We start from the raw sequence: 27,555 nt of genomic DNA, 5'->3' as shown, positions 1-27,555 counted from the left end.
AATACCTGTTTTTGTGTTGAGCAAAATGCTGAAAGCCTTTAATGTAATGGTTTCTGGGGAATAAAGTAAGCTTTAGCATGCTGATTTCTGATTATATTCCTATATGTTTGCCAGCTCTACTTGATCTCATTAGGGATCTGCTACAAATTTTACTAGCCTCCTGCTGTGCCTTTTTTCTTGTAGGGGGCATGGTGAGAAATGAAATAATGTGCCGTAGTAGGGATTTTAATCTTAGCTGTAGTATTGAGGGGGTTTTCCCATTGCCGCTTTCTTTGAAAAGGGAAATGAGCTGTAAAGATTATGAAAAAATGTCCTCTGTGTCAGTTGCCAGTGAAATGGCATTTGCTCATAGACATGCATAAAAATGCATTAATGGCTATTCAGGAAGAGTCTCCAGAGAAACTGTATTACAAGTTGTATTACTTAGTTTTATTCATCTGTATTTGTATTGATAGTTCCATTTTTTTATAATTTTTAGTAGACTGATGTCATGCTTTCCCAAGCAGGGTGAGCTGGCACTGCTGCTGAAAGAACTGAAACAACCTTCTCTGAGTGCAAATGTGAAGTAGTAAAAAGTAATGATATGTTCCTTTAGGAACGTGATTAATGTGTTTTATGGGATTGAAGGAGTTTTTCTAGCTGTTATAGTAGGAATACATGTGCTGCTTGAGGTTTAAGCATCTCACTTCTGTACTGAAATGGAGAGAGGATTCCAAACACGATGTCACTGTGCTTTTGCAGATTTTTAGGAATAAATACATTTATCAAATGAATATCGTGCGTTTTCCTTCTCAGATATTGAAAATCAGAACTACCACACAAAGTATTTTACATGCCTTTAATTAAAATGATATTATTGTTTGCAGCTATGAATAACACGAGAGAGGTAAAGCACTCTACTCCAGTACAGTGGTCAGAAGCCAGGCAGTTACTCTATTATCCATAGATTAAATTAAAAAGTGAATTTAGTGATCAAAAAATGACATTTTGTTGACCTAATTCTGCAGTGTTGAAGGGAGATGCTATGTCTACACAACATTTTACACAATAGGGATCGCTGCAGGCTTCCTTGTGGAGTGGAAGTCTAGAACTAAGAAGGGAATTGAAAGGTTATATAGCATCTCTTTATGGCAATAAGAAGGTCAGGTCTAACTTACAGTCATTCTGTGGAAAAACTGCTTTATGTTTTGTTTTGAATTGAAAAGCCTTACTTGCTCAGCATGGGATTTTGTTACTTAAATGTCAGTAGACTTGTTAGCCTTGCTTGAAACAGAGATTATTTGTTTACAATATACAGGCATGCAATATACATTAAGCTCTACCACAATATTGATGGTATTATTTTCTGTCAGAAAGTATTCTTGCTGAAAATAATTAAGCTAATATTGCCTTAGGGTAATGGGTCGTGCATTCATGAGGCATATTATAAATGCCATTTCAGAAAATGACAACTAATTTTGTTTAACTTCTTGTGTGTGCTGTAGGAAATTATTTTGTGTCTTATATTTATTTTAACTCTTCATATACATTCCTCGAGGATTTGTTTGAATCAGTTACTTTAATTACTTTGTGCAGAAAATTCTTCTTACTGTGTATCATTCTCTGTAATACTGTGTTGAATTGCTTCTGTAAAAAGAAACTAGCTTCTAGTTCCAAGTTTTCAGTTTTCTTTTGACTGTTGTTTACATGTACAATTTTCTTCTTTCATATTGTCTTGAGAAACTGTGGGAGAAATTTGGTGAGCACTTAGGGTTTTCACAAGCTAGCTGCAGTCCCATCCTGGGAATTTGTATTCTTGGAAAGCAATCAAGCATGGTATAGAGGGTAGGGTAAAATGTAAATTTTCCTTGTTGGTTAGAAAATGGGTAATGTCTGTCTTTGGGATTACAAGTAATAATACTTCAAACCAGTATTTATTACACAAGTTGAAGTATAAAGTGAGACTGCTCTCCAGTGACCAGGCAGGCAACATGTTCTGTACCAGTTGGTCACTCCAGGCTTACTTAACAGAGCAGTCCTGCGGAGAAGAACTTGGAGGTGCTGATTGATGAGAAGCTCAATATGAGCCAGAAATGCACGCTTGCACCCCAGAAGGCCAACCTGGGGTTGCATAAAGAAAAAAAGCATTGCCAGCAGATCAAGGGAGGTGATTCATGCCTTCTAGTCCACACTTGTGAGACCCCACCTGGTGTACTGTGACCAGTTCTGGAATCCCCAGTGGAAGAAGAATATGGAACTGTTAGAACAGGTCCAGAGGAGGGCCACAAAGATGATCAGAGGGCTGGAGCACCTCTGCTATGAGGACAAGCTGAGAGAGTTGGGTTTGTTCAACCTGGAGGAGAGAAGGCTTCAGGAAGACCTTATAGCAGCCTTCTGGTACCTGAAGGGGGCCTGCAAGAAAGCTGGGGAGGGACAATTTACAAGTGCATGTAGTGACAGGAAGGGGGTAGATTTATATTAGACATTGGGAAATTCTTCACGGTGAGGGTGTTAACACACTGGAACAGGTTGCGCGGGGAAGCTGTGGATGCCGCACCCCTAGAAGAGTTCCAAGGCTGGGTTGGATGGGGCCTTGGGTAGCCTGGTCTCGTGGGACATGTCCCTGCCCATGGCTGGAGGGTTGGAACTAGATGATCTTTAAGGTCCTTTCCAACCCTAATGGTTTTATGATTCTATGAAATAGCAGTGTTATCAGTGAGATGATCTGTATCCTTATGGAACATACCATATAAGCCTTTCTTACAGGTTTGGTAAAGAGGTCATAGTTTCCTGGTGCTTTTGTTGTTGTTGCTGCTGTTAGAGGGGAGTGAAAGTTACAATTTTGCTTTTTGAATTGAATGCTCTTTCTCCAGGCTATTTGATTGCACTCTGACTGTAGCCCATTAGAATGTGCCTTTGAGCATATGGTTGGCAATATGTTCTTACAGAATTATTGGAATAAGTGTTGCAATATTAGGGACTTAAAGCAGTGAAAGAGCAACATTTGTAAAGGAGACTAGTTTAGATAGGTGCAGACATAGATCACAGACACAAACAAAGGAGACAAGTGGAAAAACAGGATGGCAAATGAAATTATGTGTAAAGTAATAACCCATGAGTGGAAAAATGTAAAATGTCTACAGGATTTAACCTAACTTTAGTATCAGAAGTGATTTGGGTGTTGTCCCGGACAGTTTAATGAAACATCTGTATGTTTGTGGTCAAACACGATGGTTCAGTGTGTGATGGCTGGTATTGTAAATACAGAAAATATGAAAAATGCTGTTGTGTTAATCCATAATGCAGTTTCATTTGAAATACTATTTATGGTTCCCATTGCTCCATTTTAGAGAGTGTTTCTGTTGCAAAATTGGTAAAAAGTAGCCAGTGACTAAAGACAATTCACACAAAGGCGTCAGGACTTGCTGTCCTTAAAAAAGCAAACAGTATAAAGCAGTAATTTGAGAGAGTAAGATATCTTCAGAAATACAGTCTCATCTTTTCTTCAAGAATAAGGGACTATTCAATAAAATTAAAATTAGGAGACTTTCTCTTTTAATACAGTATGTAAATAAACTGTGGAATTAATTGTGCTGTGACTTTGGTAAAGAAAATAATTGAACAGTGAGGCTTGACAGAGATTTATATAGTATGCAATTACAGTATTAATGCTCACAACAGAACTAAAATAAATTTGGATGTGGTATTAAACTTTTCTCTTTAGACCTTGATATCTGAAGTTGCATAGTAGTTTAAGGGAGTTCTTGTACCTACTCTGAAGGATCAGTTCCTGGCCTTAATAAGAAAAAAAGGTGAGAAGTAATTATTCAGTCTAGTGCTTCCTATAATTAAGCAGTGGATATAGCTTTTGCAGTTTTGTAATCTTTGCATTGAGGATTTGGGGAAAAAATACCTAATACAGATATTTAGGAAGAACTAGATGAAATTGATGCAAATCAGTAGATATCTTTCATATCTCACTCTGTCAGTTTTATCTTCTATTTCTATATATTCCTGCTTCATTGTTCTGTGTACCTTTGTCTCCTTCTGTAATTAATTAGTGAGTGAAGATGACATTCTTCCTCTTCTAGTTGATGACTGAGAGACAGGGATTAATGTATTTAATGGAAAGAAATAAAATAAAACAGTGGTGTTAGTGTAAGAATTGTCAGCAAAAGCCTTTGATCACAGGACTAGAGGCTATCTCCCTTCCTTTCTCCCTCTCACAGCCATTCTTCAAGCACAGATATCCACTAGTGGAACAGTAAATTGTCCTACCTCCAAAATACAGTTTATTGTCCACATTGAGGACTACTACTCTTGTAGCATTAAATTTTTTTTTTATCTTCTGACCTGACTAGATTGATAAAAGTCTTGTTTTTAACAGTGGAAGTGCTACTACCTACTGGCATAGTAGTGCAAGCTGTAAATGAATGATCTCGTAATAACAACACATGTAATCACCTTACTTAGTGTGGCAATACTGAAAACGGTCTTTGCAGAATAAGGTAGATACACCACCTGTGTTTGTGTGGGCTGTGTTCAAGGAGAGGAAGAAAATGTGATTATTTAAATGCAAGCCCATTTGAAATTTTTGTGGCTGAGTGCCCATTCTGTAGAGTTTTATAGCTTTACTCTAAGCCAATTGAAGTTGAAATAGGGTCTCGTATGAGATCGTTTTAATTTTCTTGTACATCATGTAGAATGGCATCTTTCTCTCCTTTTCATAACAGTTCAGGAGAGTAATTTTCATTACTATAGAACTGCTTAGTAAAGATGTTGATTTTTTTTTTTAATTATTATTTTTTAAAAGTAGTGAACTACTTTGTTTTCCTCTGACAAACTAGTTGGGTAATCCTGATGATTTATGATTAAATATGTGCTTAAGTAGGTAACTGAATCAAGACCTCAATCACTCTTCAGATTTATTTCCAACAGCCTAGAAGGATTCAGATATTGGTCAGTTGAATTCAACTGTAGAAATCTGATTATTAAAGTGAAATCCAAGCATTGCATCTTTTAAATGTAAATTTCTCAGGATAAGGATGATAAATGTTTGTTTATGCTAAACTGATGTAGCCTTTTCAATTTTTTTACACTTCTAGAGAAAAAATGGGCTCAAATCTTATGATTGAAACTGCAAGAAATTCCAAATGTCCAAAGGTAAGTACAGTTTCCTAAGGTCAGTACTAAATGTGTATTCCACAGGTACTTTTAAGAGTTCTGAGTAAGGGTACTGTCCCTAGAAGAATGTTGGTTGAACAGCATGAGAGTTGATATGCTCTCCAGGCCTCTATATGAGGTAACCCGTGCTTTTAAAGGAAAAAAATTCATTAGATTCTTAAATTTCTCCAAAAATTTCTCCTGTTTTTATTTAATACTTTAGGTTAGGATTTGAGGTTAGAGTATGTTTCAGAGATATTAAAAGGCTTATAACCAGAGAAATGCTAGGTGAGCTGCTTGAAGTTCTGCAAAGTTTGTTTTTTATGTAAGAGAATTCTTGTATCTGGAGATCCTGTTGTGTTGGCTGTGATCTCTGTTATTGTGAGTGAGAGAACAGGATTTTTCCTCACTTCATCTGAACTATCAGGTTCTCCTGGTCGCATCTGTAAGCCCCAAGATCTCTGCTCTTCCTCTATGATATGAAGGGCGTCAATTAGTTGAAGGATGTTACATACAGCAGCAGCCTGAAAGATGAGAAAGCATGAGTATTTTATTTTTGGTGAAGGATTGAGCGTGAAGAAAGAGGAGAAATATAATAGCACGTATTTCAGAACAATCTGTAATTAACAGGTGGTTTGATGTCATAGCACTGTATTCAATGCTTTGCTGTTAAATGGAAGATATTCATGTTTTTCTAAACATAGAAACATGCTTTACTGACTGTGTCTCTAGTCCATGTCTAAAACAAGGACATGAAAAGGCTGGAGTGGTATGTTGCTTTCTGAGAGAGAAGCTATCCTACGTTGACTTGCAAGTTATCTTTGAACCAGGATCTTTGGCTTCGTTCCATGCTCTTCAGCAATAAAATGTGAATATATAAATAGAGTTGAAACTAGCTGTTCCCAGTTATAGCTTTGTAGTGCTGGAAGTGGTAGCACTCTTCACAAGGCACAGCAAATTCAAAATAAAACATGCAGTTATGTGCTCTGCTGCTGTTAAATTCATGGTGAGATGGATTTTTCCAGAAGGTGCTCAGCATTTTACAACATAGACTGCATCATGAAGTGGTATATATGGATATTAAAAAACATAAATTCAAGTGTTGGTTTGATAAGTTTTCCATTAAGTTTTCTTAAGTGTGTTTTCTTATGGCTTCTGGCAGTGTTTAGAACCAAACCTTCCTTTTGACAAAAACAGGAAACTTTTCCCCATCAAATGATGGGAGTACAAATCATGCATGTGGTTTGTTTCTGCCTTGTCATATAGAAGTTATAGTTTTCTTGTTTTCCTCGGTAGCAGAGATGGACTTGCAGTGAATTAGATGTAACTTATGTGGCTGAAGAACAGAAATTAGTACAGTGATACCACAGTGTCATTTGTTAGTGGTGTTAACACTTCATAAAAACACCCTATTCTATAAAACAGCAAACAAAATAGAATTGAACAGCCATTTGGCTGCTGAAAGTATTGCTTTGACAGTGTCACCAGGTTGGGTGTATCGCTAAAAGGTCTTATACATTCTAACACTCACCCATGACAATAGGTACTCTTACCTTATGTGTATACACAAGATGTAATTTTTTGCAGTCATATATTTTGTTTAGTAGAAATAGCATTTTGGCTTTTCGCTTAGATTTATCTATGTGATTTTTGTTATTGGCATTTCCATATCCTTAGGAAAAAAACTTGAAAGATTTGTTTTCTTTTTTTCTTCGGGGGATATTCTTCCTGCAATCATTTACCTCACATTATTGCAATCTTTTTCTTGAATAAATTGATGAATGTCTAACATTAATGTTTAATGGCATTGTTGCATTGCTGGTTACAGACTTTTGAGAATGAATTCCTATTCATAAAGGCGAAACACTTGTAAGTTGCAGTGATGACACCAGCTTTTTGTTTAAATATCAGTGGGTAGATACTGGTAGAAACAGAGTAGCCAGTGGAAACAATTTCAAGTTAAAAATAGTGTTTTCTTTAGGTAGCTTGGGTTTGTTGGGGTTTTTTTTACGTTTACTTTTTAAAATGTAGATAGACATTACAGAAAAAGTCAATAATGAACCACATTAGATCCCAGAGATACATTTTATTTATAAATTGAATCTCATATTGTGGGAAGCTTCCATTATTATATTATTATTATTATTATTATTATCATCATCATCATGTATGACTATCTTTGTTCCTCCTAACTCACTAGGTAGCTGCAGTAAGCACCATTGTAAACAGAGGGACACCACTGAAGGCATTTGTTTTTAGAAACTACAATCATTTTCCTGGTGTTAAATCTCATTACATTGGAGGCTGTCAGTATAAACTGTGGCAGGCCATTAGAGCATCATCTGCGGCACCGGGTTACTTTCAGGAGTATGTTTTGGGCAACGATCTTCATCAGGTAAGTTGAAACCTTCTCCTTTAGTAAATGTTTTCCAATATTATACCTGAGGAAAAAGGTTTTCTGAATTTCTGATTCAGAACAAAGCAAATAAGTTGGTAGCAGAAAGGAAGTCTAGGAGGGATAGCGGTAAGAAAGGAATTTTTTAGCTTTTATAGCCCTTCTACAACCTCAAAGGGTATGAGGTTAATCGTAGTCTTCTTGATACAAACTCTTCTGCTGTTCCATTCTTCTGTGCCTAGAAGGAAACCTTATATAAGTTGTAAATTGCCTTTGAGTTCCTGCTTACAACTGGTATTTCATTGAGCGTTATTTCACTAAACACATGGTGTCACTTGAAATCTAACAATACTGTAAAGTGTGAAAAAAAAAAAGCTATGCATTTTAGTGTTCCTTTTATTAGAGCATAATTTCAGTGTATAGTCTGCTTTTAATTCCTTCCATTGATAGCTTATTAAGCTCTAACCTGGTTCTAAGATAGTGGAAAGAATAAGAAATGCCATGGCAGTAAACTCAGAGGACAACTGCAAAAGAAATTTCCTTGAGGATAAAGCAATGTCTTCTATTAACAGCATATGCAATTTTGTTGTATTATAGCTTCTGTTGGTGACCCTGATTAGAGCAAGACAAATTAATTTCTTTAGTAGTTTTCTAACCATTGTGTTCTTGTCCTCCAGTACCCTTTTATTTTACAGTTCTGAGTTTTAAAAGAATCCTTTTTACAGTACATACTGATTTAAAACTATTTGTGTTTATTTTTAAAAGATTTTATACATGTCTGGCAGAAAAGGCTGCAAAGATTGACTGAACCCGAGACATCCAACAAGGACAGCATAGGATTCTAACAGTTTAAATTTAAATAAAGCATCTATTACATTTCCATCATACTTATTCATATGATATCATTAGTGCTAAACTACTAGAAAGCAATAATAGCGTACTGTGAGCAAGAAGATGTACCTGGATCACATACAGAATTTCTCATGGTGTTCAATAAAAGGCTGTGAAATTGTAATGTGCATAAGTGATACTGAAGTTTAAAGACTAACAGATAAATAAGGAGTATAAGATTAAATAGAGGAAAATTCATTAGAGTAAGAGATAATGGACAGAAGCATTGATACAAAGGAAGTACTAGAATTTAATCAGAAAACACCCAGCATATTTCCACATTTTGAATTAATATTTATAAGGAGATGGAATCATTATTTTCAGCTATATAAAAGCTTTACATAAGTCTGGAGGCTGAAGGGAAAGGGTTCCCATGGAGGGCGGGATGGTGCTACTACATCAACCAAATTGAGAGTTCTTCCATTTTATTCTGTTTCTCTTTGTTTAGGGTCTTCTTCCCTCCCTTCTTCCCACCTCCCTCAGCTTCCCCCATATGGTACATCTTGCTACCCTGAAAATATTTTGATCAAATACTACTTGAAATAAGCAAGTAAGTTTTTTGGTTGTTTTAGAGCTAAAAATTGAGTAGTGCATCAGATATTCCAAGCCTGAGCACTGCTTGAAATCCTGAAACGTGTTTATCTTCCATCTGGCCAAGCAAAACTGGAAAGGGAGCTGCTTCAGTCTTTGGAGCTGTTCCAAGCTGCTCCTTAACTGCTTGAATGGGTCAGTGTTAAGCTATGTGAAGCACTTTTCTTCCTCTTCTCACCTTTCCACCCCCTTTCCTTGAATTGAGAGTACAGCAAAATCTGTCTTTGCTTCTGTATGAAGAATAGCTAAATAGACGTGATTTTTAACTCCTGCTGAGTGCCTAGACAACTGTTTGTCTTAATGTCATTTCTGAATTGCCAGACTTATGTGAAATGCAGTAAGGTGGGTATTCTTTTTGTCTATATTCACTTCTAAATCCGATTTACCAGACGAGAAAATGCGTGATCAGTTTTACTAGAGATCAGATCCATTATTCTTGGACACAGAGCTAGAATGAAGTCTGGTTTGTTTTTCCTTACTCAAGTCTTTGGACAAAGCCCTTCTGTATGATTTTACCAATACTGTCACAAACTGACCAATCTTTTCTATTTGACATATGTTAATTACTAGGAAGCAAGGCCTTACGTTGCATTTGGCCTTTGTAAGCCATAAAGAACTAAATGTGGTTTTAGTACTAAAACTGTTTATCGTAGTAGAACTAGATGATAAATTTTCTGACTTAAACTTTCTTATCATTTGAAAATCTCTCTTGTACACAGGCATATTATTACTTTTGAATTCTTTTAGAAACCGAAGGTGGTCATCCTCCATGTCATTCATGCTTTTATTTCCCCAGATTACACTTTTCTTACCACATCTCCATTTCCATAATTATATATTTTGTGTGGGATGTGCTGGATTTTTATGGACAGACGCTAGCAAGATGTTACATGGCAAATGCTGCATAACTATCTTGTTATAGATTTCTGTCTTGGATTATAAATTCACCACTGCACACTGAAGATACGTTGAATTACCTTGTTTTAACCCTGGGGTAAGAGCCTCCGTACATGTAGCAGACAGTTACGTTTATGTTCTTGGTAATGATACCAAGGTAATCAAGAGTTTTATCTCTATTAAAGTAAGATGAGTTGAAAAGAATACATGTAGATAAAGATGTTTTAAAATAAATAGAATCCTAAATGCAATCATATCTCTGTTTAGAATAGATTTGTGAATATTTAAGTATGTTAATAACTTAGTCTGGAGTTATAGCTCATATCATCAATATGAGATAGTAGGTTTTTGTTAGGTATTTTTACTCTAGAAGTGCACTGCGATTGTCATGTTATGTTCCTTGACCATTTGTGTTTATATGGAAATACTGGCTCTTTTCAGTCTTACCACTTTTAGCTGTACACTGTCTTACAGGCTTTGAGCTACAGAAATAAATTAAGCATGACGTTATTCAGACATTCTAAATAGTACCATGATTTTTGAAAAGTGCATCAGCACAGTACACATTAATTGTAAATAATAATTTATACCAAAGGCTTCAATGTTGTAGTGCAATATCAGAAAGATGATGGTCTCTTGTGAATTTTTAATAGATTGGAAACTTCCATTAATTAATCATCTTAATAACTTTTCTGAACATAAACTATGCTAGTTTCTTATTAACATATATAATCTACTTATATCAACATTACAGAAGTAGATTATTTCTAAATAAAGAATAGAAACAGTCAAAATGTGAAAAAGATTGTAAAATGTCTAAAAATTCAGAATAGTAAATGTGATAAGATTTGTTTTCTGGCTTTGAAGTTTGGGACTCTAAAGAATTATATATCTAGATGAGGTTTTGTATTAGCTTATCTGTCAGTTGTACATTTGCATTTGAATGAAAAGTACTCAGTTGATCTGACTCGGGAGTCTTCAAATTTGTGAAAATATTTTTGATAATAGCAATTTAGTGGATTTGCTTTATGGTAAACCTGCATATGCTATCTAGCTTCTGTTAAATTGGAGTCTTCTCACAAACTGTGTGAAGTACTTGAATAAGAGTTATAGGTAGGGTTGAGATTAATTTGTAGAGATTTTATGTATGACTCTAGTCATATATGCTGGTATCATGTCTGAACCAAACTGTAGCTGCTTGCTTTAACACTCACTTTTCCATAATATATATATATATTTATATACGCATGTGTATTTGTGTAAGCACATGCATCCTTTTCTCTGAGGACATTTTGGTCTGACTTCCTGTGCCAGTCACTGTGAATGTTTGAGGGGATTGTGAAGTGTTATTTTTATGTAATTGTTTAGAAAGTGGTTTCTAGGTGCCTGAGCACCTATATTTATTTATGCTGCAGATAAGCTGATGCCAGGTTTGTTAAATTTCTGCAAAAAGTAAGCAGTTCAAAACCAAATAGCAATATTTACAATCGGGTCAATCATGCCGTGCTATCTGGTTCCACCCTGTCAAGTAGGAAAAAAACAGCACAGCTGTTCATAGATGAGGGGAAGAGGATTAATATTCTTTGTGGTTCAAAAGAGGAACACATTAACATTCAAAGGGATTTAATCCCTGTAACATGCTTCTCCAGAAACCATGCAAGTCAAGAGAACCAAGTCATAATGTTACAATATAGAAGCTGTATTGTCACATGTCAGCTCTTTTTATTTTAAAATGAAGCACTGAGGGCTCTTCACCTCTCCCTGTCCTGTTACAACTAGTCACTTTTTTTTTCCCCTACTTCCCATGAAGGCTGTTGTTTCTTATATCTATTCCTCTGCTTCTTTTTTCTTTTTATGTAGTGTGAAGAACATGTGGGGTACTCAATAATGTCGCTTTAGTAGGCATTGCAGTATGCTGAGGAAATTACCAATTAATTAAAAGAGCAAGATTTAACAAAATCATTATGCACTCTTCATTTTCTAGGTTTTACATTAAAAAGTGTGTGCCCCACAGGATTAATTAAAAGGGCAGCAGGGATTGTGTGTGTGTGGTGGTGGTGAGTTTAACAAAGCCACAGATTTATTTTTTTTCAAAAAAAATGTACTCAATTTAGTACAAAGGACTTGATTGCCTTTCTTGGTATCTTCCCATGATTTCATTGCTGTATTATAATTCCATTTATTAAAATGCTATTGTTGAATTACAGTAGTGTTGAGAAAATCATGTTTTCTTTGAGCAGGAACAGATAGAAAGCTGGTTAAACTGGCAGCTAATCTGATAGTGAAGTATTAATAATGCAGGTGTAACAATGGTTACAACTTGAAAAATAAAATAAATACATAGTACAGTACTTGGATGTAACTAAAAATTCAAGTCTCACCTTCATTAAAAAATGATAATATACATTTTCTTCATATTTTCCAAGCTTTTCCTTTCCTTTTATTAGGCAGTAAATCTGCAAAGCCATTTCATCTTTGTAGCTTGTTACAGGAGAGGCCTTCAAAAGTGGTTCACATAGTGGATCCTACGCTAATTGGTTTTACACGGTAGCTTTTAAAATTAGATTCAAGGGTGCTTCCCAGGCTCTAAGAAGACATAGAATATAGGTCACATTGAAGTTCTTTTCATTCTTAGGATATGCCACAGTGATCAGTATGCACCAGAGCTTATACAGACGGTGGTTTAATAGGTGTATCTTGTTCTCACAATGATGGAAACAAATATTTCTTTGTTTCTCTGACTACTTGTTGCCATACGCATTTTCCTAAAGCCTTGGAGGCAATGTTGCCTACTGTTTAAGGAAGAGGGAATTTATTGGAACATGTTAGCTACGTGGATATGGGTATTTCTTTTTCCCTTATATAGTCTAGAGTTTTGGTTAGCAGCTCTTAAGGTGGACACGCGTGATGCAGTTCACTAGCCTTCGTGAAGTTGCTGTAGTTACTGCACCAGTAGTCTTCTGCAGAGCAGTCTGCTTGCAAGATTCCCTACTGGGACTTGCTAAGTGAGGTGTTATTGGAAGATTTGTTTAGTGAAATGAAATTGAGAATATATTTTGTTTAGGCATTTAACTTGAATGCTCTATAATTTTTATCTGCAGTGATTCAGTGATGCTTTGCTAATGTAATTTTCAGGGTGTTTATTTGAAAAAAACCAAACCTCACTCTCAAATGAGCTGTGTTACATTTAACTCTTTTTTTTGCTTAGACTTCTGAGTCCATATATCTTTAGCAACGCTGTTTACCAGCTAATTTCTTTCTATCAAACAAATCTTGCAAAATCAGAGGAAGTTCGTATAGTGGAAAGTTAAGAGACGAGTCAATTCAGTAATTTCTGTACAGACAATCTAGGTTGCTGCTCTCAAGTTCTGATGTTACTGACCACCATTTCTTAGGCTAAAAAGAACAATTTACTGTCATTCCTTGGTGTCTTGTAATTTGTATTTTTGCACATTGTGTATCTGTCTAATACTGACTTGAATGGCACCGTATTTCCCTATAAAATAACCTTGTGACCTTCATTGCAAGTAAAAGGCTAAGAATGTAATGGGACTGTTGATATACTATTACCTCTTCCCTTAAGAAAAGCTTGTTTATGATTTATAGTGGTCTGGTGTTTAATGCGAACAATCACTTCATGCTTTGTTGGCTACCGTCCAGCCTCTAATTTGCCTTGTGTATTGTAGTTTAGGAAACTGCCTTCTTTTTGTCATGGTTACAGGCCTTATTACTGTGATAGGAATAATTTTTACAATGAATATAAACTGTGCATAAAGTCAACTAGTTCAATACCCAGTGCATTTCCATTAGTCGAATAGGGCACAACATCTAAACCCTGTACTGAGCTTCTTTTCCAATACAAGGATGAAATCTATAGCAATAATTTTGCAAATCTCAAATCAGTTGGCAGTCTTTTCAAAGATTCTTTACCTTGCAATGTTTCTTTTAGTGGTGGTATATTTACATTGCTGATTTTAGTAGTAGATATATTTTTTATTTTCAGCTGTGTAATTTGGAATTATTTTGGTGGGCATTTCCTTAGAGAAAAAAGATGAGGGAAACTGCTTCACTCTATACTTCCTTGAGTCAAATTCAGACCTTTGTCATGGTCGCCAGCTGCATCATAGACTGTAGTTCATAAACATGTAAAGCTGTCTTCGCTGTTGCTACCCATGTAGAAGGTTATTTTAAGAAGACATTTCTTAATTTTTCTCATGGCCACAAAATTTCTCATTTTCACTGTTAAGTTTAGCTAATGGATACAAATTATCCTTGTGCCAGTACTGTTCTCTAGTTTAATTAGCTTTTCTTCTGTAGTATTTACCCTTCTGATGTGTATATAGAAAGCACTCATATCCTTCTTTTATTTTGCTAGTCTAAATATGCCAGTCAGACTTAATCTTGCAAAATAGGCTCTGTGTTCTCTTGATCATCCTAATGATCCTTCATTGCACCTGCTGCAGTTTGAGTAATTTTTGATGAAACTGGACTATTCAGTGTGTTTTGGCATGACCGGAGACATATTGTGCAAAGTTGAATGATATACCAGACTGAAAATTAACATTTCTAAATTAGAAGCAAAACTCAGGAGTTTGTGATCAGGCTGGCACTACCCTAGATGATGTCTTAACTGTTAATGTATTTCCTTTTTCAGAGGAAGGTACAGCTTAGAGTTACAGTTGTCTTTTCAACAGCTGCTTCATATAAAGGTGACTTAAATCAGTCTGTAGTAGTGCTCTACTCAGATCTCTTCCATGGTTGGTCAGATTCTGTGGTGGATTGATCTTGGCTGGACGCCAGGTGCTCATCGAAGTTGCTGTGTAACTTTCCTTCTCAGCTAGATAAGGGACAGATAATGCAACAAAAGGCGTATGGGTTGAGATAGGGATAGGGAGAGATTACCTAGCAATTGCCATCATGGGCAAACCAGACTTGACTTTGGTAATAAATTGAATCAATTTTTCTCCATCAAATCAGAGTAGGACAATGAGAAATAAAAGTTAAATCTTAAAACACATTTCCCCACCCCTCCCTTCTTTCTGGGCTTAACTTTACTCCTGATTTTTTTCTGCCTCCTTCCACCAGCAACACAGGGGATGGGGAATGGGGGGGGTTGTGGTCAGTTAATCACATGTTGTCTCTGGGGCTGCTTCATCCTCAGGGAAAGGACTCCTCACACTCCTTCCCTGCTCCAGTGTGAGGTCCACCCTATGGGAGACAGTCCTCCGAGAGCTTCTCCAACAAAAGTCCTTCCCATAGACTGCAGTTCGTCATTAACTGCTCCAGCATGAGTCCCTTCCATGGGATGCAGTCCTTCAGAAGCAGACTTCTACAGTGTGGGTATCCCATGGGGTCACAAGTCCTGCCAGCAAACCTGCTGCAATGTGGACTCTCTGTGGTTCCACAGGTCCCTTCAGTAAGGAACCTGCTCCAGCATGGGCTCCCCACAGTGTCACAGCCTCCTTCAGGAGCATTTCACCTGCTCCAGTGTGGAGTCCTTCAAACCAGGTGCATATTGACTCCACTGTGGACCTCTGTGGACTGCAGAGGGTCAGCCTGTCTCACCGTGGGCTGCAGGGGAATCTCTGCTCTGGGGTCTAGAGCACCTCCTCCCCTAGTGGCCTCAGTGTTTGCAGAGCTGTTTCTCATGTTCTCACTCTTCTCTCCAGCTCTAGTTGGTGTGGTGCACAGTAACATTGAGTAGCTCTGATAGAAAACAATCCCACCCAAAGAGTTCAGCGTAGACATCCCATCTGATCAGCTAGTTTTTTGTCATCCATAGTCTCTTACATCACTTCTAGTGGTCTGGTAGGAAAGGTGCTTTGTAAATCCAGATTTTCTTCATCTAAAAATTTGTTTGCATTTTTATCTGCCATTGATAAACCCACCTTGTATTTTGCCATTGAGGCATGTACTTCTTAATATAGAGAATTTATGAAAGTGCGGAACTGGGGATCACTACTAAGTCTTCTTACTCTTCCATATTTTTTCTAAAAGTGTATTGAGTTTCCTGTTGTTTTGCTATTCCTTAGTAAACTGACAGCTAAAAGCATAGAGCAATTAGTTAGCAAAATTAATATAAGTAGTATTAATAATGATCAGGGTGTTTATGTAAAAATATATTGAGTATTAAGAATATTTACATTGTTAGCTTGGGAAACAAAACATGAAGAATTTTGAAATTCTGAAAATCTAATATGGTTAGCTTTTACAAGGGTTAACATTTCTCTGTTACTGAGATTTCATGCTCACTTGTGGAGGTTTATAGTATTGTCATTCTTTTGTGTAATTACCAGAGCTTTCTTCTTAGTCGGACACATCCTGTCATAGCAGATAGGGGTTTTACATCCTTCATAAGTTTAATGTTGCCAGAGAGGACGAACGTTCCAGACTTGAGCCCACTGGTGTCACCTGAATCCAGAGGATTTTATTCCGATTTATTTGGGGCTTTCTGGTTGGTTGGTTGCGTTTTGTTTTTTTTTTTTAAGGTACTCTTGAACCTTGTTTGTTCTTTACAAACATTATGTGGGGAACCTGAGGTCGGGCCAGTCTGGATTCAGCCATAGGCTAGCTTTTTCTCTTAGGTTGTGCACTGTGATCTTTGTAATATTACAGGCAATTCATCATTTGGGAACCACAGTTAAAATGCCGTTTTGGTGACGTGGCCTGTTGTTCATTACAGAATTCATGTAACTAAATCTGCAGTGCTCAGCTTGTGCTTTTGATGACAATCTATTTTATTGCCCAATAATTCTTTATTTCACAATGTCTGCTAATATTTAGCAAATCTTCCCCAGTACATTTTTTGTATCTTGACATGAAAGCATGAATTCAGTAATGTCTTCAGAGCAACTAGTCAATGTCTGTGAATTAATGACTTGCCTGGATAGGTTAATAATTTAAGATAATCACCTAGCAGTCTCCCTCAGCCAGCCATTCATTCCAAAGAAATGTCAAGAGTGAACATTGTTAATGTAGGGTAAAATAATGTAAAATATTTTGTGAAATGTTTAGCTTATAATATCAATAGTATTGATAGCTCTTGGAAGCACTTAGCATAACATCTGTGTGTATGCAAACAGTGTATTATGGTGTTGCTGATTTTTAGGTAAAAATGGTAAATACTGTGTGGGAGAGCAGTCGTACCAAAAAGGAAGTTTTTCAGCGAGCTATCAAACTTTATTAGATTTTTTTTCTTCTTTTACTTCACATACTGTGATCTCAGTGTAAAATGATCACTTTTTGCAGCTGGTTCAGTAGAAGTCCAAATGTAGCTTTTGTAACTTTTAAACTGTCAAAGACAGCAGTAGTGGAAATGTTAATATTTGTGTCATTCAGAAATACAAACACAAATGCATTTCATTTTCTATACAAACATTTCCTAAAGAACATTTCCATTAGCCAGTTAAGAGTATCCCTTTCTCAGCGCACACTTGTTGTAGTTCTAGAGTTAATAGTTTCTGAAGGAAAATCCTAATTTTGAGAAAGTACTGAGCAGAAGATGTTTCTTTGAGGAATTTAAAGGAGCATCTCTGCCTCTCCTTAAGTAGCAGCGTCAGTTCATTATGAAATCATTAGAAATTAGGTGTATAGGAGGATTGCATTAATATGTGTCACCAATTAAGGCCTTTGGGTAGTGCAAAATACATTATAAATTTTAAGTAGCTCACCCAATAACATACCTATTAGCATGATTATGAAGGAAGTGTGAATCTTCCTAAATACACCACCTGAAATATTTGCATAAGGAAATAAATGAAAGCATTGTATGCTTCATAAAAAATTTTCTAATTTATTTAATTATTCCTTATTCATCTCTCATGCAAATAAGTGGATCAGGCCCACCACTGGAATGAAACTAAAACATATTGTTCTAGTGCAGTATAGTTTTGAGAGCTTTGTTAGGAATATTGGCACCAGCACCTATTGCCGTCACTAAACAGTTCTCCTTCTGTACTGTTTCATGTTTATAAAACATTATATTTTTTACGGGATCAAGATAGTTTGTGCAGGGACACAAAGACTTCCTGTGCTTGCTGAGAGCTCCTCTTCAGCACTTTCATCCTCACTAGTACTGTGACCAGACTGATTACTTGCAAGAGGAGAGCCATAGGTAGCCTACATATTTACATACATATTTAAAAGAACATGATAACTATATAACTCTGAGGAGAGAGTTTGCACTGAGTACCATAGGGGCTACTTTATTGCACAGTTAAGTCTGAACATATATATTTCTTTTTCACAAAGCATATATTAAATATGGTAATTTGGTAGCCCGATGATGTTTGACTGAGAAAGCTTTACAGCTTTATGTGTGAATATGATAACATTCTCATAATGGCACCGACTGTCCTGTGCAATGAGAGGACTAGGTCAGGATGTGAATCTTAGCAATCTGTATGAGATCATCAAGAACTCTTCTGTTTCTCATTCCTGTCTTCTAGTCTGAGGAAATTTGCTGCGAAAGTACTTACATAAATATATTTAGCTGATTTTACAGTGATTCTTCAAGGCGCTCCCATTTTACTTATAGAAACTACAGTAAATATTTTAGAGTAGTTATTTTAATTTTTCTGAGACATAACCACTTGTAATAGTGCAGCAACTCTTCAAACTCCTTATTTGAGGCAAGAAGCCTTTTCTTTAATCTGTGTATTACTATCTTTATGTTGACTTTAAACACATAACTTGAAAAATCCTTTTCAGAAGTCCTTTCAGAATCTCAGCCTGTCTCGTCTCAGCCTGTTGCAACTTTGTACTGATTCCGTCTCTACTTTTTTCACAAAGACGATGAAAGTAAACAACAGAGCAAGTCTGTAAAAGTGAACTAGAATGCAAAGCATGTCTGCATAGGCAGTGAGGTGAAATGGTTACTATGGAGCCAACAAACTCAGCTTCCAAATATCAGATCCTTCACCCAGTGCTACATTATTTTCTTCACAAAAAATAGCATCATTTAAGTGAAACTCTGCAGAACACAGGATGTAACACAGAACAATTACAAGGCAACAAAACGTGAGTCTGGCAAAATTAGGAAATGCAGTGATAGCTTATACATGAACAGTGTGTTCTGAACCTGTTAGAAACAACAGCCCATGGTAAAATATGGTTCAAACTAATTTTTTTCAACATCTTAATTTTAAAATAATTTTCTAAATTTTTTACTTAAATATGTCAGTGATTACTCAATGCTCATTCACCATAATTATTTAAATGGGACAAGATTTTTCAGAAGGTTCTGTGCTACCAGGTTCCCAAGCAGTCTGGAGCATTTGCTCTTGTTGAGGCTTCCCAATGTATTTTCCTTTTGATTGTAGAATTTGCCCCCATCCATTTCATAATATTTAAACAGTCCTTTCTTTATCCCTAGAACTGAGCAAGCAGGGTATCCTCACCCAGGGAGTTTTCATTAGAGCATATGCCTACAAAAGTTGTGGTTTTCCTGCTTTAAGTAAGTTTTTATGGTAGTTAAATAACGAGTGAGCCTTCCCTTACTATCTTGCAACCATCAGAATACTTGCAGAAAATATTGGCTATAGCTTCAGATTTCTGGCAGATCAACAGTAGGCCTTTGGAAATATGGTTACAGGTGTATTAGGAATTTTTTTTGAAAAATCCGTAAGAAAAAAAAACATTTTCTTTAGTTCACTTGGGAATTAGTTGGTAAAATATTAAACAAAACAACAATTGAACTGATACCGTATGGAAACCCTTTGGCAAAAAACTGAAAGTAATGTGCCAGTCCCCGAGTTAACTGCTTTACTGTTGCTAACAAGCTTGGGTGTATATGTATTAATCTCCATTTTAAGTTTAATATATTTGATTACTTCCATTATTTTTATTAGAAATGTTAAAAAAAAAAAAGCCTTCTTCCCTACTTTTACCTACATGATGACATGAGAAAAGTTGCAAACACTTTTTCAGCACTTATTTGCATTGACATTTCTACTGTAGCACTTGTTTAGTACCAGCAAATTAAGTTGACTCAAGTGTGGAGTGGCTTTGCAAAGTTCAGAATATACAGAAGCGTGTAGTAATTGCCAGTGCACTGACCATAGCAGCACAGAAGAATGCAGAAGGGAAGGGGTGACTCATGTATATTTGGGAAGTGGAAAAGAGAGGTTCCAGTTGATTTTTAGAACTAGCTAAATGAGAAGAAATGGTGAAATGTAGGGAAGACCAGACAATCTAACAATGGGAGAACAAAGAGAGCAAGGAGTCTACTCTGCCTTTTTACCCAACACAGAGTCCTGAGTCAGAGCTCGGGACAATTGCACATTTTTGTGGACACTGGTCAACAGTTCAGTCATTTGAAGAGTTCCTGTAAGTTACCCTTTTGGTTACAGATTCCAAGGTATGAGTTGCATATGGAAAAATGCAGGTTTGCATTTTCCACAAGACTTCTGACTGGACTGGCAATGTTCAGTCTCTAAAAAGAGTGACTTTTAAAATGTAATTTCATTTTAGAGCTAAAATAACACGCATCTATGATTCTTTATTTCTTTAAATACAATAGAATCTTAAGAAAATTGGAGGCAGGTAGGGCCTCAGGAGGTGGTCTGGTCCAGCCAGGATAAACCTCAAAGTTAGGTCAGGTTGCTCAAGGCCTTTGCAATTTGAGTTTTGAAAATGGAAATTGAACATCTTCTCTGTTCTTATTCTGCACTTTGTGAAAGAGTCTGGCTGTGTCTTCTTCCCCTTTATGTAGTGGAAGACTCTGATTGGATTCCTCCTTGGCTTTCTCTTTTTCTAGGTTAAGCAAACCCTGCTTCTCTTCTCACATATGATGTGCTTCAGCTGCAAAAGCATCTCTGTGGTTCTTTACGTTTCCAGTTTTTCAGTGCCTCATAACTGAGTGTTTAAAATTGTACACGATATTCCAAAATAGACCTCATAAGTACTGAATAAATGGGGGTGATCATATCACTTGTCCTACTGGTTGTGCTTCTAGGCCAAGTGTATGTTGATAATCTACCAGTTCATCTAATATACTGTCCATATTGTCTCTCTTTTTCTTTGTGCACACATACAGTACCATACCACAGCAATGCATCTAATAATAGAGATGAAATGGGGAGGCAGAGTATTTGAAGACATTCCAGTTTGTCAAGAAGAAACTGATAAATTTGTTAGGAACTGGAAAGGTTTAGGACCATGCATAAAGTCAGCATTAGTTTATAGAATTCAAGTTGCACCTGAGGTTTGCAGTATAATTTAAAATATCACTTTATATCAACAAGATTTTTACAGCATTGTAAGTGTATAAGGATCCTTTTTTGTTTGTATTATTTTGCTGATGTGAAGGCTTTAGGAGATCAGAATTGTGCTATGCTAATATGGGTCCATTAAATTTATGCTTTTCAATTACAAATTATGTTCTGAAAATATATTCCATAAAATAAATAATGGGCGCAAGCAAGGAATGCAACAACCTTCATGTACTTTGAAAGTCACCGTCTATCAGTACATTTTTCATATCTTGCTAATGTTGGTATTTGCTGATCACTATAATCATTCTAAAATGCTTTTTTGTATAAATACAATCTTATTCATGGGAAGTCAAACACCTGGAACCTCCCCACAATCATTTTGTAGAGTATGCAGTGCAGATGGTCACTTGTATTCCTAGTTTCCCTAATCTTTTCAGCGATTGTCATTTTTCTTTGTAGCATATCACAAACACCCACTTCGCTATGTTTCTAAGAAGTATTTTACCGTAAGCTTTTGTTTGTTCTCCAGCCATGAATGTCTTTCAGTCCATGGCTTGAATCCATTAATTTGTTTGGGTTAAACTTTTTGCTTCTGGATTACTATTCTTGTCATTTTTCCCTTCTGCAGAAGTATGCTGGTAAGATCCTAATTCTGCCCTCTTGGTAACTGAAAAATTTAGGTTTAAGATAAGAGATAGGTGGGTCAAAGAGAAGAGAGATTATCAAGAAATGATTTCCTTCCTTCAGAATACAGAGACAAACAAGAATTCAGATTTTGGCTGGTAGGCATCTATCCTTGGATCGGTTAAATTTGCCTCGTTTACTTTCAGATGCTTAATTGTATGAAACTTTAAAGTGGCAAGAAAGCTTATAGAAGCTATTATGGAAGTGGATGCTGCTGTGTTAGTCACCATGATATTGCATACTGTTAGCAATCATTCAGTCATTTGGTTATATTGTATTTTGGTTAATGTATTTTTATAAACTTCTTTTAAAAGCTGATTGCTTGTAGTAAAAATATCTTAATTGATAACTTATAGATTATTTTGATTTAGTCTTTATAATATATGAATATAGAATAACTTCAACTGAATCAGAAAGAAAACCCAAACAAACAAAAAGGAAAAAAAAAAAACCCTAGAACGTAAATACAGCAGTTCTCTAAACCACAGTGACAGGTTAAATACATAGGAATTCAGATCAAATATCAGTGAAGGTTCATATGATCTCAGTATATCTTATGTACAAATTTGCAGAGCTAGTCATCTGGAATTGTATTCCAGTGTCTGAAGGACATGCATGAAGGATATGTCCTGATTTCTTAAAACTACTTGTTTAAAAATTGGGATTCAGCTTTCATATTTCTGTATTGATAGTTCAATGTATTTCTTGGGGTGGACTTTTTGTCCAATTTTTTGAAGATAAAGGAATTGTTCAGAATCACAGGTTAGTTTCTGTTTTTTAATCGTAGAACTGGACCATTCTTTGTTGTTTACAGTTTTCTTAAAATTCACATGTGAAATCATTGTGACCAATTCTAAGCTTGTGAAATATATTTTTCCACGAGAATTTCAGCCTTTGATGTAATTAGCTCTAAGGTTATTTGAGCTGCAGAATTAAATAAAATTATTGCAGTATTTCCTTCATTGAGTCCTGGAGAGTCTGATTTAACTGAAAGCGTTATTTACTGCTTCAGTAATTGATCATTATAAGCAAAAGAGCAATATGATGAACATCTTTTTTTTAACTGAGTAAGATGACTTGAAGTACAATATTGATCGGGATGTGGTCATTATCAACCATAATCTGTTTGGAAGGGAAGAAAATAATGAATTGCCTTCCTTACTGAGTCCTATTTCTAACTTTCCAAAAATGACATGGATCTGTGCAAATGCTAGAAGTTATATTAAAAATGTCTAACGTGAAATTATAAGAAATGAGTACTTGCTGTCATTTCAATAAACCTGAATGAGAGAATGTTTAAATATGGAAATCCTTGCACAAAACTGTTGATTATCAGCCCAATATAATTTTGATATCTGTAGGTTTGTGTACTTTACCTTCCTTTGATGTTTTATTTGTCAGTATTGCAAAAATACTGGAGTATTCCAGTATTATATACCCCATAACTTTTTATAGCACTAGTTTTCCCCTGGTGAAGCAATCATGTTTAGGTAAATTATACTAACAAGATCAGTGGAAATTATTATGTTAAACGTGTTTTTAGTCTAGGATTTAAAGAAGAAAGTAAGCACCACAAAGAGAACTAGAAAGAATTTAAATTAAGATTCATGGAGAATCGTATCAAGGACAAAACCATCCTTGTGTTTAGTTTCCTGTGTGGAAGCTAATTTAAACATAAGCAAAGGATAATATGCACTGAAGAAACCATTCATTTTAGCAATGTTTTGAGCTAAGCAGACAGTATCCAGAAGGAGTTCAAAGAGCTTTTTGTAGGTTGAAGTGAAAGCTTAATTAAAAATACAAAAACTCAGCTCAGTAATCCTGGTTTTATTTATTTCTCTAGCACAGCTGTAGTTAAAAGGATTTTCTGTAAAATGTTTATCAAGTCCAAAACCTTTATTTTCTAAGGTCTTCCTGAGTAGAATTGCTTCCGTGTATTGTTCTTGTAACATGATGATCAGGTATGGGATATAAGGAGTTCAGGGAGCTCTAGGATATAGACAGCTTTTGCAAAATGCAGCTGAGGGTGCATCTGGAGAACTTTGTCTTGGGGCCCAGTACGAGAGACATGAGCACACTGGAGGAAGTCCAGTGCAGGGCAACAAAGATGATTAAGGCGCTGTAGTGTCTCTTGTATGAGGAAAGACTGAGAGAGCAGAAACTGTTTTGCCTGGAGAAGAGAAGGCTCAGAGGGGATGTTATCAATGTGCATGAAGAAAGGATGTGAGGGAAAGAAGATGACTGGCAGTACCTGCTGACAGGTCAAAAGACAATGGCACAAATGAAAACACATGAAATTCCATCTGAACATGAAGTTCCTTTACTGTGAGGGTGGTCAAACATGGGAACATATTGCCCAGAGAGGTTTTGGTCTATTTGTGGAGATACTGTACAGCCTGATTGGACGTGGCAATGTGCTGTAGTTGACCCTGTTTGAGCAGGAAGGCTGGAGCAGATGAGCTCAATAGGTCCCTTCCAACCTAAGTGATTTTGTGATTTTCCAAGTCTTAAATGCAGTCTATAGCATCCTATATAATGGCTATGCTAATAAAGTAGCTTTGGCTAAGCTTAGCTATTGCCAATTTTTTTTTATTTTAGAAGCTGCAGGTAGCGAGGGGATTTTGTTACAGAATATATGCTTGTAATACCAGTAATAAATGCTTCAAGATGCAGACTTTGACTGTGTGAAAAGTTGTCCATGTGCATATCTGTCTTACCTAAAAAAAAAAAATCTTCAGAAGATGAAGTCTTAACTTCTTCAGACATTCCAGTGAATGCTGCTGTTTCAGCCTACCTCTTTGATACAATACTAACATTTGTATTTTAATTTACAGGATGGAGGTCTGCTTCTAAATAACCCTTCTGCACTAGCAGTTCATGAATGCAAGTGTCTTTGGCCAGATGTTCCATTGCAGTGTCTGGTATCACTGGGCACTGGTCGATACGAAAGCGAGGGAAAGACAAATGTCACATACACCAGTTTGAAAGCCAAACTCACAAATGTTATCAGCAGCGCAACTGATACAGAAGGTTGGTGTCTTAAGATACATTTGTACCGTGGCTTTTCAAGTTTTTGTTTCATAGAATTATGATTCTAATGCAGAGATCAATCTGCAACTTTCTGTCTTTCCCCTTCTCCTCTCTGCCCACCCCACTGAAACTACTTGAAACAAGTCTTTTCATAAGTCATGTATAGTTGGTGTTTTAGTACCAGTGTTTCAGGTGTTCTGGAGGTGATAACATGAATGTGTTTCTTAGCCTTATCTCCACGATTCTTCATCTTCACTATGAAGAATAGCTGGCTAAAAAGTATTGTAGTCTGTTCTTTTCTATATCTTTAACATGCAGTTTTCCAAGAACAAGAATGTTTCTGCCAATGATCGTGACTTCCATTGCTGTCAGGAGGAGCCAAGCATGTGTTTTCCAAAATAAAATGTTCCTAGGATGGGAGTGCAATGGAACTTGCTAGCATTTTACATCTGCTTTGTTTTTATAAGCAGGAAATAGTGATATGCAGATGCTTTTTTTTCCCTCTTACAAGGGGAACTTATACTGTAAAAATCTAGTGATCAAGAAATACTCGTCGGGTCTAGATCCCTTGCTGCAAGATCTCTGTCAACTATCATAAGTAAGAAAAAGCTAGATTTTGGGCTGCTTTTCTTTTTTGCACAGTCATGGAAACACAGTGGGAATTGCAGGAAGTAGAGACATGCTGTTCACTTTCTGTCAGGGGAAGAAAAAGTTTCATTGCAGCTGAAAAATCAGACAAGAAATTTGATTAGGGAAAAGGAGGAAAGGAAAGGTTGTTGTGGAGACCAAGGGAGAGGAAATGGAAAGAAGGGAGACTAGATATGAGCAAATGGGAGGTTATATTCTGAAGGAAAAAGGGAAGAGTATTAAATAGAGCAAGAAAGATGAGATGTGGTGAGAGCCAAGAACAGAGACACAGCTGAGTAATTTTCGTGGGGGGGGGACCAAGCAGAGAAGATTTCAGGTTAACCAGAATCTTTTGCTGTAGTCTCGCCCATAGTGGGTTTTTCGCTTGAAATTTTTTATGTAACAGTAGAAGAATGGGAAACTGTAGAAGGAATGCAAAGAAGATGGAAATAAAAGGGAATGAAAGATGAAAGAAGTAATAGAAATGTAATTTTAAGGAAGCTAACAAATAGAAAAAAGATCTAAAAGGAGAGGGGAAGTAGATTATAAAAGAGAGGAAGGGAGGAGCATGTAAATACATAACACCCTCGGTTTATTGTACACTTAACTGTTCTAATTTAACATGAATATTTTAAATTAAATGAAGGTTAAATTTAACCCCAAAATCTGTCATAATATTTATAAAAATAATTAATTGCAAACAAAAGAAAACTTTTAACACTACATGTTTTTTTACAGAAGTCTTTGAAATTAAAGAAGAATGTATAGCTATCAGTTTCATAATACCTACTTCCATTAGTACTGAATGTAACAAATCATGGGTATCCTGAATGGGAGTACATCAGGCCACATTCCTGCTCTTCAGAATGCACTCTCATTTACAAGGAAAAGGAATGCACATGCAATTAAAAATCTGGATAGTTGCAAAGCCTTCTTAATTGTTGTACCAGTGAAGCTGGTTTTAGAATAAAAGATGAGGCTTTGACAGAGTAAACAGAGCTACAGGGTCATTTGCAAACCTTCCAACAAGAAAGGGGTTTTGATAAGGCAGTGGTGGAATAATGTTTACTCAGCAAAGCGGCACATATTTGCACTTACTGTGTCACTCTAGAGCACTTGTTCAGAGAGTGCTGGACTATTTGTCTGTCTCATGTAACTATAGCTGTTTCTTTCTTTTTGTTTTCAATACAGAAGTTCACACCATGCTGGACGCACTGTTACCTCCAGATACTTACTTCAGATTTAACCCTCTTATGAATGAAGACATAGCTCTGGATGAAAGTCGTAAAGAGAAACTCAATCAGCTGCAGACAGATGGAATTCGTTATTTAGAACGAAATGAGGAAAAACTGAAAAAAGCTGCAAAAGTATTAACACAGGAAAAAACAACTTTACAGAGACTTCAGGACTGGATAAGATTAAAGGCTGACATGTACGAAGGCCTTCCATTTCTTTCCAAATTGTGAATATGTAATGCATGAAAAAAAACATAAATGTAAATCTTGTACCAGAAAATTCATTCAGTACTGTACAGAGAGAATGTTTATGAGGGGTAAATAGCATCTTTGGAGAGCTATCAGAATTCTGAAGAAAGCCATTCAGGTTGACTGGTTTGTACACACTTACTTGATACAAGATTTTATGGTGTTAATTATTTTTTGAACTTTATGGATCTTACTGTTGCTCTACTTCAGTTTCTTAAAGTCAGTAAAACTGATAATTATGAAAACATTTGTGCTATATGTTTTTGGGTGTATGTACCATAATTATGGTAGCAGAAAAAATTTACCAACTACTTGGCTTATTCAAAATTAACTGAAAATAAAATTCTTATTCACTTCAGTGTAGGCAGTGTACTTGTTAGGCTCTTATGTAGCCAGTGAATTTAACAGAAATGTAACATTCTTACAAAAACTTTGCCTGTGTTTATTGCACTATTACATTTGAAAGATGACATTTAATTTTTTTTTATTTTCAGTGGATTTTGTACATAACAGTATTAAGATGTTTGGATGACTATAAATATTAAATTATAAAAATTAACTGATACTTTCAGGACTCGCTGCTTATTGTTTTTATCAGGAT

The 27,555-nt window shown here is 36.0% G+C and overlaps 1 protein-coding gene across 6 annotated transcripts in view; it reads left to right on the top strand.

Moving 5' to 3' along the window:
• PNPLA8 (patatin like phospholipase domain containing 8) overlaps positions 1-27,208 on the top strand; it is a 38,922-nt gene extending 11,714 nt beyond the window's left edge. For 5 of the 6 annotated variants that reach the window (XM_054066035.1, XM_054066032.1, XM_054066015.1 and 2 more), the window contains exons 7-10: positions 5,085-5,142; positions 7,343-7,537; positions 24,648-24,843; positions 26,662-27,208. In XM_054066035.1, the coding sequence (XP_053922010.1) occupies positions 5,085-5,142; positions 7,343-7,537; positions 24,648-24,843; positions 26,662-26,936 (724 nt within the window). In that variant the 3' untranslated portion in view covers positions 26,937-27,208. Of the gene's footprint in view, positions 1-5,084; positions 5,143-7,342; positions 7,538-8,876; positions 8,979-24,647; positions 24,844-26,661 lie in introns of those variants that run through there. The other variant, XM_054066048.1, reaches the window with a different exon arrangement.
• Positions 27,209-27,555: the final 347 nt, after the last annotated feature.

This window comes from Cuculus canorus, chromosome 1 (genome assembly GCF_017976375.1).
Source record: "Cuculus canorus isolate bCucCan1 chromosome 1, bCucCan1.pri, whole genome shotgun sequence".
Taxonomy (NCBI): Eukaryota; Metazoa; Chordata; class Aves; order Cuculiformes; family Cuculidae; genus Cuculus; species Cuculus canorus.
This window is presented reverse-complemented; position numbering and strand designations above follow the sequence as displayed.